Source organism: Peromyscus leucopus, chromosome X (genome assembly GCF_004664715.2).
Source record: "Peromyscus leucopus breed LL Stock chromosome X, UCI_PerLeu_2.1, whole genome shotgun sequence".
In the NCBI taxonomy this organism is placed as follows: domain Eukaryota; kingdom Metazoa; phylum Chordata; class Mammalia; order Rodentia; family Cricetidae; genus Peromyscus; species Peromyscus leucopus.
This window is the reverse complement of record NC_051083.1, coordinates 12,349,034-12,363,313: the sequence shown is the minus strand read 5'-3', so window position 1 is coordinate 12,363,313 and position 14,280 is coordinate 12,349,034. Positions and strand designations below refer to the sequence as shown.

General features: G+C 44.9%; 1 protein-coding gene and 1 long non-coding RNA gene across 3 annotated transcripts in view; one reads left to right on the top strand and one right to left on the bottom strand.

Moving 5' to 3' along the window:
* Window positions 1-3,712, bottom strand: part of Med14 (mediator complex subunit 14) — an 88,359-nt gene extending 84,647 nt beyond the window's left edge. The window contains exon 1 of one of the 2 annotated variants that reach the window (XM_028875927.2): window positions 3,212-3,712. In XM_028875927.2, coding sequence (XP_028731760.1) covers window positions 3,212-3,438 — 227 coding nt within the window. In that variant the 5' untranslated portion in view covers window positions 3,439-3,712. The remainder of the gene's footprint in view (window positions 1-3,211) is intronic. The other variant, XM_028875928.2, reaches the window with a different exon arrangement.
* A 183-nt stretch (window positions 3,713-3,895) lies between these two features.
* On the top strand, window positions 3,896-13,365 carry LOC114697645. Its single transcript, XR_003735225.2, has 3 exons — window positions 3,896-4,769; window positions 10,335-10,436; window positions 12,033-13,365. It is a non-coding gene; the product is annotated as an uncharacterized LOC114697645 (long non-coding RNA).
* Window positions 13,366-14,280: the final 915 nt, after the last annotated feature.

Genomic DNA, 14,280 nt, shown 5'->3' with positions numbered 1-14,280 from the left:
GTACATTAACCCATTAATTCTGGCAGGAGGATGCAAAGTTCCATGCCAACCTGGGCTACAGAAGAGTAAGACTGTCTCATAAACAAAACCAAGAAATTTTAGTTGCCACATTTAAAAAAAAAAAAAAAAAAAAAGCCCCTTTACCAATTTGTTAAGTATCAAGAATAACAGTGGTTCAGGGTGGGTGGGGCGGGGTGGGCGGGGTAGGGTGGGGCGGGTGGGTGAGGTGTGGTGGGGCGGGGTGGGGCGCGGCGGGTGGCGGTGGCAGAGGGGGGCGGGGCGGGGTGGTGGCTGAGGCCGCGCTGCAGCGGCCGCTTCGCGGCGGAGCGCTGTAGCGGAGCGCTGCAGCGGCAGCTGCGCCGCGGCACACGTCTTTATTCCCAGCACTCGGGAGGCAGAGGCAGAGGCAGGGGGATCTCTGTGTGTTGGAGGCCAGCCTGGTCTACAGAGCAAGATCCAGGACAGGCACCAAAACTACACAGAGAAACCCTGTCTCGAAAACGCCCCCCCCCCAAAAAAAAACCACCAATAATAATAACAGTTGCAGCAGGGCGGTGGTGGCGCACGCCTTTAATCCCAGAGCTTGGGAGGCAGAGACAGGCAGATCTCTGAGTTCCAGGACAACTAGGGCTATTACAGAGAAACCCTGTCTCCAAAAATAAGACAAACAAGCAAGCAAAAAAACCCATTTGCTTTTCCCTTAATTATCCATGGTTTCTAAGAGACATTTCTGAAAATGCATTCATTCATTCATGTACTAAATTTAGTTAAGCCCCAAGTACATGCCAGACATTGTTCTTGTCCCTGGGAAACAAAAACAAATCCAAATCCTTGTTCTCCTGGACTTGCTATGCCATGGAGGCAGCACAGTAGACTAATGAAGTCTCAAGCAGTAAGCACTGCAGGAAAAACCCCCAAAGGAGGAGAACAGCGAGTGCCAAGTCCTACTACGTGAGTGCTTGGAGAAAGTCTTCGATCTAAGTTATAGGTGAGCTAAGACCTAAAAGAAATGAGAAGGAAAACCACATGTATGTCTGGAAAAAGAGCAGAGGCATCATCCAATTGTAACTGTGTCAAGAACTATCAAGAAACATCAAGGTAAGGGCAGGTAGATGGAACAGAATGAGACTATTAGCGCATGAATTAAAGAGGTAGAGTAGATAAGACACAGTTCTCTCAGGGCCTTAAAAGTAAAAATGAAATGACCATGTCATGGTTTGCACAGCATAGTCCCAGTGTATGCTTGCTGTTCTGCCCTTTTTTTTTTTTTAAATGTGTGGCACTGGACAGCCAGAGCCAGGACCTGGCAAATGTTCTACCACTAGGCTACATTTCTAGCCCACTGGACATTATTATTATTGAAACATAATACCAAGCAGCCGAAGCTGACAGCAAACTCCCTATGTTGCCTACAGGCTGTTCTTTAATTTCTGATCCTCCTGCCTTGACCTCCAAAGTGCTGGACTACAGGTGTGCACTATTATATTTACAGCATTTTTTTTTTCATGTTCAAAGGTATCCTGGTTTGAACCACAAATTTTATGATCACTCTAATAGAGAAATAATTCTAAAAACTTTTTTTTGGTGTGTTTTTTTTTGTTTTTGTTTGTGGGTTTGTGTCTCTGTCTGGTTTCTTTGTATGTGTGTGTGTGGGTGGGGGGGATTGATTGGTTAGAGACAGGGTTTTACTATGTAGCCCTAGCTGTCCTAGAACTGACTATGTAGACCCACCTGCCTCTGCGGGAATTAAAGCCATGCCCCACCATGTCTAGCTGTGGGGTATTTTTTGAAATAAGGTCTCACTATGTAGTTTGAGGCTGGCCTAAAGCTTGTGTTTTTTGAGACAGGATTTCAAATGTGTAGCCCTGGCTGTCCTGGCACTCTGTAGACCAAGCTGGCCTCGGACTCACGGAGATCCGCCTGCCTCTGCCTCCAGAGTGCTGGGATTAAAGGCGTGCGCCGCCACCGCCGGGCTCTCTGGGATTCTTAGGAACTCGTACAATAGAAGTGTATCACTACAAGAATTCCTAAACATGACAGCTATTTCTGTCAGTCAGAAGCCGTGGGGAGGGGAGGAGCCACACACCTGTAATCCTAACACTTAGAAGATGGAGGATTATGCGTTCAAAAAAAAAAATTCCCAGCCAGGTGTATTGGCCCACACTAGTAATCCCAGCACGAAAGAGGCTGAACCAGAACGGAAGGTTAGAAGACCCCGTCTCAAGAAAAAAAAAAAAAAAAAAAGACACCTCTTTTAGCAAGGTTAAGCTTTGTCTCATTCAATAAATAGTACATCAAAACTGAAAAGAAATGTTTTAAAAGAGTATGTGAAGCCGTCTCTAATGCTTTTAGTCATGTACAATCAAGTATTTAATTCTCCAGTAACAAAATATCACAAATACTTCCTAATGTCTGCATACTAATGTACTTTCCTGGAAACCCGACGGAGCCTAACAATAGATAGGTAAAAGGTGAAAACTTTTATGAACCTCAGCTAGAAGATGTAAAACAGAGTTCCAAAATTTCATGATGCCTTTTCTTCGCACACTGAGCCATCAGTGTATTCTGCTTGTATTCTAAAGGGATTAACACCCTAATCACGCCCCAAGGCATTTCATAGGTAACTAGGTGACTGAAATCGGCAGGCTCATTAGGAAAAAGTATTTTACTTTCACTACATTCAAAGAGACTTCGAACGCTTTCAAATGTTTCGGAAAGACCCAATTCACAATGTAATATTTTAAACAGAATCTAAACAATCTATCTCCTGAGCCCGAAGAGAAACAATTGCAACCTACATTTAAAACATTGTAAAAAGGCTATAAAACATTTCCCTTCTTTGAAAACCGCGTTCAGTTACGAGCCCTAAACGCTTACTCTCAGTCTTAGGGTTTTAAAGAGTCCACCAAGAAATCAATAGAGTTCTGTTGGGAACTCAAGACAAAAATTCTACAACCAATCTTCGGCGCAAGTGTAACACGCGAAACTAACCAGTCTCCGCGCTTTCATCGCCAACCAGATCCCCAATACTAACCTCCTCCACGTCCCCGGAACCTGAACCCCATGAATTTCAAAATTCTACACTAAACAGCCGCGCTCAATAAACAGCAGGCACAAGCCTCTATCGACCCACAGGGCGGGAAGGGCAAGTGGGGAGCCGGGAGCCGGGAGCCGGGGAGCCGGGAAGCAGGTACGGGTTCGCTGCACTTACAAGTCCGTCAACACCAAGAGCTCCGAGTAGGCCCGGTGGAGGAGAAATTCGATGAGCGTGCTAAGCCGGTAACCAGGGCTAGCCGCGGCCGCAGCTGCCGCCGCCACCGCGGCTCCTGGAGGCGGAGGAACCGGGGCAGACGCTGAGCCGCTGCCGCCGCCGCCGCCGCCACCGCCACCGCTGCCGGGAGGGATCAGCTGGTGGTTCTCCAGCTGCACTGGGGCCATGGCGGCGCACAGCCCGGCTTGGCGCAACCGCCCGAGATGCGGCCCTGGAGCCTCCTCCCGGGCTCGGTGACCGCACCGAGGCGGGCGCGGGCAGTGTGGCCGCCGCCTAGCGCCAGGCCGCCTCTGAACAGGAAGCCAAACCCGTGTTGCGGAGGCCCGCCCCCATGTAGGGCCGGGCCGGCCGGCCGCAGGGAGACGAGTGCGGAGCGGGAGGGCGGAGAGGCGGACCGGCCGCCGCTCAAGGGAGCGAGCTTCAGCGACTGCTCAGCGGCCGCCCGGCCGGTGGGCTGCAGCGTCCATGTTGCTGGGCCTGGAGCGGAAGTCACCAGGCAGAACGGAAGGGGAACCCGCGGGAGGCCCTTTCCACGGGCAACCTTTGACGGTTCCCCGCGCTATTCTGTATTGGGGGGAGGGGTGGGGTGGGGGAGGGGGAGGGGTGGGAGAAGGGCGGGGCAGGGCGGCGCGTGGGCGGGAAAGCGGAAAGGGGGGGGTGATGAAGCGACCGCCGGAAACCGCGCCGCCAACCGGGGGGGCGCGTCACGGTAACGTCAGCAGTCCCTGGACGCTCCTTTCCCCCCCCTTGGCCACGGCAGCCCGGCGGTGGGCTGCAGGAGGGTTGGCAGAGAAGCCACCCGTCTCCCGTCTCTAGCCTCGGGGCCCAGCGCTACGGCGAGCCCCTCTCCAGCCGCCGGTGGTGACCGTGCGCCTTGACTCTCCCACGCGCGCTCCGCCCATACGCGGCTCTGGCGCGACGCGTGGGAGACGCTACCGTCATTCTTTCGTTCTTTCTTTCTTTTTTTTCGTTAACTGTGGGAAAAAGGGGCGAGAAAATGGAACGGGACAGGAGCCGCAGCACAATAACGTCATTTGAATGCAGTCTCGTGTGCTCCGAGCTCGTTGCTGTCACTCAAAGCGTCTGTGAAACACATGCAGTCCTTAAATCCTTCGCTGGCACTCTTGGCTTTTGTCCCTGCCCTTGCAGCAGCCGCCCTGTCCTGCATGGGTTCTTACTTCATCTTTCCTTATCGCCTCTTTTCCTCCAAAAATCCACAAATATTTTTGTATGTGTTTTCTAATCTTGGCTCCTGTTTGGAATCACGTACAAGCCTTTAAGAAAGAAAAGGTCTACGGGTTCCATACCCATAGATTCAGATGCAATTGTTCTTGCGTGATGTCTGGACTTCGGGTTTTTTTTTTAATAGTTATCTAGCGAGTCTCACGCACAACTCACGGAGAAATTCACTGTTAAAAGCGTCTGTTTCTGTGACCCTAAACATCGTTTTGCAGCTTCATCTCCCGCAGGTGTCACAGATGCTCATGCTGATCCGAAGGTTAGATAATTCTCTTTGTTCTCCACTTGTACAATTGCGGCACTCGTTTTGATTCTTGGTCTCACTGTATTGTCGGGGCTGGCCTTTTGGCTCTTGAGCTCAAAGTAGTTGGGACCACAAGCTCCTGCACTACCTCACCCACTTTCCAGATAAATCGTTTATTTCTCGGGTACAGTGTTAAATCGCAATGCGTGAATACACTCCCGAATGAACAAATCGGATTCATTAACGAACGTACCGATCACCTCTCATACTTTATTCTTTGGGGTGAGAACAACTAATACATCACCTCCTGCCGCACCCTTGCCTATCTACATACAGTAGGTAAGAATTCTGCCATTATATCCCCAGTCATTTCTTGTTGAGATGGGATCTTAAATGACATAGGCTTACCTGGAACTTGCGACATAATTTAGATTTATATCGAAGTAACTGGGATTATAGATGTACATTTCTATGTCCAATTCAAATCCACTCTTAACTATAGAAGATGCTATTAACTTTAGGAGATGCTACTAACTTGCCACGTTTGAACATTGCTACCTGAAACGTTGTATCTTTTCAGTAACATTTCCCTTCTCCCTGACCTCAGTTTCTGATTAAAAAAAAAAAATCTTTACTGTTGCTTCAATGAATTGGATATTTTAAGATTCCACTTAAAGTGAGATGAGATACTGGCTTTGTTTGCCTGTATCTGTATACAGTATATCTATATCGGTATAGTATTATATATATATATATATATATATATATATATATATATATATATAGTATATAGTCCTCTAAATCCATCCATGTTGTTGCAGATCACCTTTCATTGTTTGCCTAAAGTAAGCAATAGTCCATTGTGTATTAGATACAGTACACAACTTTTTTATATGCCCAAGGTCTCACAGTATAACCCAAACTGACCTAAAGTGAGCAATAGTCCATTATGTATTAGATACAGTACACAGCTTTTTTATATGCCCACGGTCTTACAGTATAACCCAGCCTGACCTAAAACAAGCAATAGTCCGTTGTGTGTTAGATCCAGTACACAACTTTTTTATATGCCCAAGGTCTCACTGTATAACCCAGACTGACCTTAAGCTAACTTCCTCCTGCCTCACTCCTGAATGCTAGGCTATTGTGCATGAGCCACCTCACCCAGACACATTTGTGTGTGTGTGTGTGTGTGTGGTGGGGGAGGTCAAGCACAGAACCTCAAGAATGCTAGGCAAGCTATCTGCCACTAAGCTACATCTCCAGCCCTGCAGTCACATTTTTTTTTCTATCCATTTGCTGATAGGCACTTTTTTTTTAAATTTCTTTATCTTGGCTATTATGAATGATGCTGTATTTGCCAGGTGTGGTGGTGTACTCCTGTGATCCCAAAACTTTGGAAGTAGAGGCAGGAAAACCAAAAGTTGAATCATTCTCAACTACATAACCGTTCAAGGCTAGCCTGGACTATATGTGACCCTGTCTCAAAAATTAAAAGTATTGAGCTGCCTTAAGATAGTAATGCAGATATCTTTGGGGCATACTGATTTCACTTCCTTTTAATGTATACCCAGAAAATTGGATTACTGGATCACTTAGTAATCTCTTTAGTAGTTCTAGACCCCTCCATACTGTTTTCCAAAATGGTTGTAGTAATTTTGAATTCTCACCAACAGTATACAAGAGTTCTTTTTTCTCCTCATCCTCACCATTTGCTTGCTTTTTTTTGTTCACAGGCATTCTAGCAGATGTAAGGTCATATCTTTTTTACTTTTCAGGGTGGGACAGATGACATATTTGTGTCAGCTAGAATCAGACCATTTCTTTTCCAGTTTTGACTTGTCTTATTAAAGTTTTTTTCTCTCTCTCTCTTTTAAAAACAATATTGACTTCAATTAAGACATTCTGGTTGCCACATACAAAAGATGGTTGTATAAGATTAAGTCTTCTCTAATACTTTGTATTTCTGTATGATGTTGATAAGATTTCAGTTGTGTTTTCTTGTATAAACACACTCACAAACCTTGCCTTTTGGTATTTGTTCTATTAGGCAGTAAGGGAGAGAGAGAATCTTGCCAATTTGTCAATAAAAGGAAACTATCAGGGTGGGACACAGAGGCAGGCAGATCTCTGTGAGTTCAGAGCCAGACTGGTATAGTCTACATTGGGATTTCTAAGCTAAATAGGTCTTACCTCAAAAAAGATAGAAAATCCTAGGCTTAGAATTGTAGTTTTTTCTAGCTATGCTAAAATTCAATAGCCTATAAATAAATGGTTGCTAATGGGTGAACAAAGGAAGAAGAAAAAGAGAGAAACTTTTCGTAGGAAAGGGAACCCATTTAGAATCTAAATATTAGCCAGGTGTAGTGATGCGCACCTTTAATCCCAGTACTCCGAAGGTAGAGGCAGGCAGATCCCTGAATTAGAGGCCAGCCTGGGCTACACAAAGAAACCCTGTCTCAAAACAAAAACAAAAAAAGAAACAATCCAATTATTATATTCTTCCTTAAGAGATGTTTTTTCCCTGCCTTGCTAAAGAGGACCCCACCTGTGGTTCTGTTTCAATTTATTTCCTCTGAATTAAAACGTTCAATTCTGGAAAGACTCAAGAGGTTCCTAAGACTCAGAAAACTAAGGATATACAGGAAAGCCCTTGAAATTTACAAGACTTGGGAAGCTCAGAAAGTTTTAAGACTCACGGGGCCTCTCCCCAGGAAAGAGCCAAACAAGTCTCAGCACCGTAAACATCAGAACCATCATCAGCATAATAGCTAATCCCCAAATTCCAGTGCCCTCCTGGAGCCTCATGAGCTATGTATGTGCATAATGAGTAGAGCCACAGCTGAAGGACCCAGGGCCAGGGACTGCAACTTGATTCTTTTGTACTTTTAGTACTTTTAGTTTCACTTTGCTTGCTTGCTTGCTTTTTTTTGTTTTTTGTTTTTTTTTTTTTGTTTTTTTGTTTTTTTTTTTTTTTGGTTTTTGTTTTTCAAGACAGGGTTTCTTTGTGTAGCTCCAGCTTTACTGGAACTCACTCTGTATTCCAGGCTGGCCTCGAATTCACAGAGATCCCCTGCCTCTGCCTCCCAAGTGCTGGACTCAAAGGTGTGCACCACCACTACCCAGTGTAATTTCTTCATTAGTAATTGATGTGGGAGGGCCCAGCCCATTGTGAGTGATGCTACCCCAGGGAGGCAGTCCTACTCCTGGGTAGGTGGGTCTGGGGTGTATAAGAAAACAAACTGAGCAAGCCAGGAAGGGCAAGCCAATAAGCAGCATTTCTCCATGGTCTCTGTATCAGCTCCTTCTTGCAGGTTCCTGCCCTTTGGGAATTCCTGCCCCGACTTCCCTCAGTAATAGACTTTGAAAAATAAACCCTTTCTTCTCCAAGTTTCTTTTGGTCATGGTGTTTCATCACAATAGTAACCCTAAGTATTACACTCTGTATACCAAGCTGGCCTTGAACTCATGATGGTCCCCCTGCCTCAGCCTCCAAGGATTACAGATGAGAGCCACCCTGCAGAGCCTTCTGAGAGTTCATGACTTTGTCTTTCCCATATCCGATACTAAGTGTGAAGTTAGCAAACTGCTACGAGAAATGGGGAGAGAGCTAAGTCAGTCAAGTGTCTGCTCCCCAGGCATAAGGGCCTGCCTTTGAGCTTCTGAACTGATGGGGGCGGGGAGAAGGCATGCTTGTGCACACTTGTAATCAGCCTAGCCTGTTCAGGGAGGTCCAAGTCAGTGAGAGAACACCTCCACAAAAGAAAATACAGTGGCTAGCCACTGAGGTCCTCTAGCCACACATCCTCATATACATGTGCACATGCACACAGAGAGAGAGAGAAAGAGGGGGGGGAGAGAGAGAGAGACAGAGAGAGAGAGAGAGAGAGAGAGAGAGAGAGAGAGAGAGAGAGAGAGACCAAGATAACTTTTATGCTTGATTTCCTGAACTGGCCTCAATAAAAATTTGCTCTTTAATCGTATAAAAAAGAGCTTATGTTAGCTAGTTAAATAGAAATACTAGTTTGATTTGCTTCAGCCTTTAACTCTCCTAAGAAACTCAAAACTATTCTGAGAGTTCTTTTATGCCCTAAAGTTTGGTGGGGAGGGGCTGGAAGGAAACTGGGGGACTAACCAAAGAAGTTCTGTAGGCTAGGTCGCTTTTATATAAATTAAATAGCTTAACTACTTGTCAGAGACTGTGGAACTTCAGGTGAAAGAAAATGCACTCCTGCGAGCACACAGATTGATGCAGTAGGTGTCTACAAAGTTACTTCCCTGCCAGGTTTCAGTTCCCTTGTCAATGAGAGGCAATGCTGGAATACTCTAAGATAGAAACCAAGAGGGCTGGGGGCAAGAGACTTAGCTCAGCAGTCGAGAGTGATTGCTACTTTTCCAGAGGACAAGAGTTCAGTCCCCAGCACCCACCTCAGGAGGCTTCCATCTGCCTGCAAGTTCAGCTCTAGAGGATCCAGTGCCTTCTTTTGGCCTCCACAGGCAAAAAGAGGCTGGAAGCTTGCCAGTATGCTCTGGTTACTGACATGTCCCTACTCCCCAGCACCTTTTCTGTCCTTGTAAATGAATTGTGGTTTACCCCAAAAGAGGATGACCTGGGACTTCTTATCCCCCATCTCCATTCCCCATGTATTGGGATTAGAGGTCTATACTACCATGCCCAATTGATGAGGACTGAAGATGGGTTTTTTGCATGTTAGGCAAGAACTCTAACAACTGAGCTCCATCCCCAAATCAAGATGTAGTATCTTCAGAAATATTAGCTAAAGTTCCAAAGAAGTAAGTGTTCTATCATTGGGGAGAAAAGTCAACATTTCTCAAGTAGAAAAATATTAGCAACTTTTTGCTATTGTTAAAGTTGTGTTTTTATTTTATTTTTAAAAAGTTGTGGCTTTTTATAAGCTTTGCTGATGCTCAGAACAAATACACAATGGACAAACATTCGTATCTATAGGTAGGGGCAACTAAATAGAAATCATAAAGGAGGTCCCAGGCTTTGGCTGCAGTTTCTAGTTCATCTTTACAGTTTGGACTATATAGCATGTTTAAGGCTAGACTGGGCCATAAAAGGGGACCTTATCTCAGGAAAAGTAAGATATGAGCTGGGTGATGGTGGCGCACGCCTTTAATCCCAGTGCTTGGGAGGTAGATCCAAGTGGATCTCTGAGTTCGAGGCTAGCCTGGTCTGCAAAGTGAGTTCCAGGACAGCTAAAGCTGTTACACAGACAAATCCTGTCTCAAAAAAAAAAGAAAAGAAAAGAAAGGAAGGAAGGAAAGGAAAGGAAAAAGGCGAGAGAGAAGAAAGAAGGAAAGAAAGAAAGAGAAAAAGAAAAAGAAAGAAAGAAAAAAGGTACCAGGTATGGTAGTACATGCACACATTTAATTCCAGAACTCAGGAGGGAGAAGCAGGTAGATCTCTGCAAGTTGGAAGCCAGCCTGATCTACATACAGTTCCAGGCATACAGGCCTACCTAGTAAGACCTTGTCTCATTTCTAAAGAAAGAAAAGAAAAGATGTTACATTTTACTCACTCACTGCCTAAATCACCTTTGCTCTTATTGGCAGGCCAGAGAAGGCTTTCCAGCACATCCTCTGAGGTCTCAAGCTGCAGCTCATTTGCTCTCTGGGGAACATTCTACAACCTCTGGAGACACTTTGAGTTGCCAGGTATGGGACTGGGGTTGGCCGAAGCCAACGACACTGGGAAGCTCCTGTAGTGCACAGGACAGCCAGCCCTCTTACAACAAAGAATTATTTGGTCCCAAGTCATTGGTGCTGAGGACAAGAAACCCTACTCAAAAACAACAACACAACTCTTGACAATTGAAACCCAGACACTTTGTCCTCTGGAAGAAAGATTGTAGGAAGATTTCCTGCTAGCTGTGATGAGAAGGTGATTACCAAGTACTCTTAACTAGCACAACACTAATGCTCTGGGTGATTGCTCCTTGGACCCTGGTATCTCAAAGGGTTGTAAGATGTTCTTAAAGCACAGGATGACTGGGCCACAGCCTGATGTGGATGGATTTCATCCACTTATAACACAATAAATGGTCCTTTTTTTGTCAGACTAAGGATTAAATTGTTGAGCCCTTTAAAACTGTAGCACATGCCTTTAGTCCCAGCACTAGGGAGGCAGAGGCAAGCAGATCTTTGTGAGTCCCAGGACAGCCTGGTCTACCCAGTGATTTCTAAGCCAGTCAGGGCTATACAGTGAGACTCTGTAAAACAACTATGATAATTTGAATGGCCATGGTCTTTTTTTTTTTTTTTTTTTTAATGAAGCAGGATCTCTCTGTGTAACAGCCCTGGCTATATTGGAACTCACTCTGTAGACCAGGCTGGCCTTGAACTCACAGAGATCCTGTTGCCTCTGCTTCCCAAGTGCTGAGACTAAAGGTGTGCACTGCTACTCCTGGCTCAGCCATAATCTTAATGTTGTCCTTTGCACTTTTTATCACTTCTTGGTGCCAACAATGCACCTGGCTGCAGTTTGCTTGGGATTTGTCTCAAATGTAAGTAAGTGACTGAGTTTGTATTCATTGTCTACCCAAGTGCCTTTAGTATAGATGTTTTGTGATAGACCAGTCCATTTACCAAGTAGCTTCCTTGGTAACTGTGCTTAACACCAAGTACTATACAGGGACTAAGGAGATTTCTTTGAAAAACTAGGTTAAGTTAGTTACTACTTCCATACCTGCCTCTGGACTTCTCAGAAAAGAGAAGATAGCTTGTTTCAGTTTAATTTAGATACATTTGACTTCTTTTCCAAGTGTACTACAAAGCTTACTTTGTAGCAAAACATGTTACATTTGTCAGTGTTACAGTGTTCAAATGTGTTATCAACTCATAAATGCTACTGTTCAGTCTTTACTACATAAATTAACAGTTCCTCTCACAAGGGAAGGAATATGAAAGCTTGACTCTGTTTACATGGCCTTCCTGTGAGTGGATTTCAGTGGTGCAAATCTAGATTTCAAAAAAGAATGTCCTGGGAACTGAATGTCATGGCTCTTGGCCAAAAGAAGGGACTGAGAAAGTAAAAGCTCAGAGTGAAACAGTGCCAAGCTGCCTAGCCATTCTGTAGGCTGGAATGATACACAGATAAAGCCAACTGAACAGGTAACAGAAAACAACCGTTCTCCCAAAGGATCGCTACGGCTAGAAAGTAATGTAACAACCAGCACCTTTGGGTGACTACTGCTCCCAGGCTGACTGAGAAACCTGTTTTTCTAAAGTACCTGTTGAAATGCTATCTTTCAGAATAAAGCCTGTGAGGAGTGGTCTGAAGAAGTTGCTCAGTGGTTAAGAGCACTTGCTGCTCTTACAGAGGTCTGAAGTTCAGTTCCCATCACCCACACGGCTGGCTCACAACCATCTGTTGCTTCAGCTGCCTCTTCTGGACTCCATGGGTACCTGCACACACATGGCATCTATAAATGCAGACCACACAATAGGAATCATGCCTATGCTGCCAACTGAAGGGAAGGATAGGATGACTGTGGAATTTAGGGGAATGTTGGGGGCTGGTGAAATGTAAATGAATCAGTTTTGCAATAGGGCTCAAAGCAAGGCTGAACACAAAGGGCTCAGGTTAGCTCCAAATTGCCCAAAGCAAGTGTGGCTTCCGTGGGCTCTACAAGGAGTATATGTGAAATCTTGACTCAGGAACTCCAAACTAAAACCACCATGCCCAATTCTTTGTTTTCTACAGTGTCTTCAACAAGATGGAATGAGTCAAAATCAAAGGAAACTCCAAATTCCAAGCTAAAAGTAAAGCTTAGAGAAAAACAATATTCCAGATAAAAATAGAAATTATAACCTGGGTTTTATAATTGCTTTGTTTGGGGGTGGGATTGAGACACGGTTTCATTCTGTAGTCCAGGTTGGACTGAAATTCACTGAATAGCCCAGGCTGGCCCTGCTTTTGTATTACTTCTGCTTCCACTCCCCAAGTGTTGAGATTATAGGTATGAACCCCCATTCCTGTCCTATAAACTTGTTTTGTTTTGATATTAAGGAAGGCTAAATGAATTAGTTCCTCTTAATGTCAAAGATTATTAAAGGCTTATGCCACCAAGATTGCCAAGTACAGGGGAGTGAGACTGGACCTTGAAACCTGATATTGGGTCCAACATTCATCAGCCCTTGGGATCTCTACCTACCTGCAGAAAAGTTAAACAAAATTGCCTTAACATTAGCAAAAGGTACCTGTCTGTCCTGCTGAATGTCTATAAAAGCCAGCTAGCTCCTCTTTATGAATGTTGCATTCAATCAGTCTGACATTGCAGGTCATGATTTAATGTCACAGCATTAAATCTTGACGACAGAGCATGTTTACAGAAAAAACAAATAAATGGATTGCAGAGACCATGCACTCCTGTTTTGATGAGTCATGCACTGATCCTCAGCCTATCTGCTCCTGGTAGGTACTTGTAATAGCTCCTTTATAGACATAACTTGTCCTAGGCTGAAATCAGCCAAATACTAGATTGTGTCTCAGTCACTAATGCTGTGGGCTCTGAATTCAGAAAAGCAAAAATAAGTGAAGCCCAGCCTGAGTGAAACACTATTTTTGAATTAATTTTTTGAGACATAGAATTGTCACTCAGGCCGGGTGGTGGCGGCGCACGCCTTTAATCCCAGCACTCGGGAGGCAGAGCCAGGTGGATCTCTGTGAGTTCGAGGCCAGCCTGGGCTACCAAGTGAGTTCCAGGAAAGGCGCAAAGCTACACAGAGAAACCCTGTCTCGAAAAAACCAAAAAAAAAAAAAAAAAAAAAAAAAGAATTGTCACTCAGACTGGGCTTCTTGAACTTCCGGTCCTCCTGCCATTGCCTCTGGAGTGCTGAGATTACAGGTGTGCATGACTGTGATCAACCTTTTCTTTTCTTTTTTTAAGTTCTAAACAGCCAACATATCTCCCACTGGATCAGTTTGGAGTGACTTGGGTTTCAAGTCTAGAAAACCTGGCTGCTAGGGTACAGGGCTTTGCTTTTCTCAGCTATCAAGGTGTCAGAAGCTCCCGACTGCTGGCATTTTGGTTTAGTATCTCAACTGTACCAGAATCCTCTGCTTCATAACCCTCCTGATCACAAGATGGCTGCAGCCCTACACTTGGCATGAAGTAGAGGGAAAGAAATGGTATCCGGAGATTTGCCATTATAAAAAAAAACTTTCCCTGAAGCCCTCCCAACAACTTTCTACTGGTACTTGCCAGTCAGCAAAAGGCACTCAAGGGAGGCTAGGAAATGAAGGCCAAGTGACAGTGAGAACAGGAACTCAACTCGGGTTAGCCTGCAAGTACATGAGCGTACTTGTAACTATTTTTTAAATCAGGTCTAGTCAGTAGAACATGGGACAGCAAAGTGAAGGAAATTGTTGCAGGGAGCCCACCAGAGATGATCACTCAGACAGTTTGTAGCCAATTGAAAATCTTTATTCCCAGCCATCTGGGACTACACTCAGGTATTTGGGGATCCAAATATAGCACTGAGCATTTAGACCACGGGG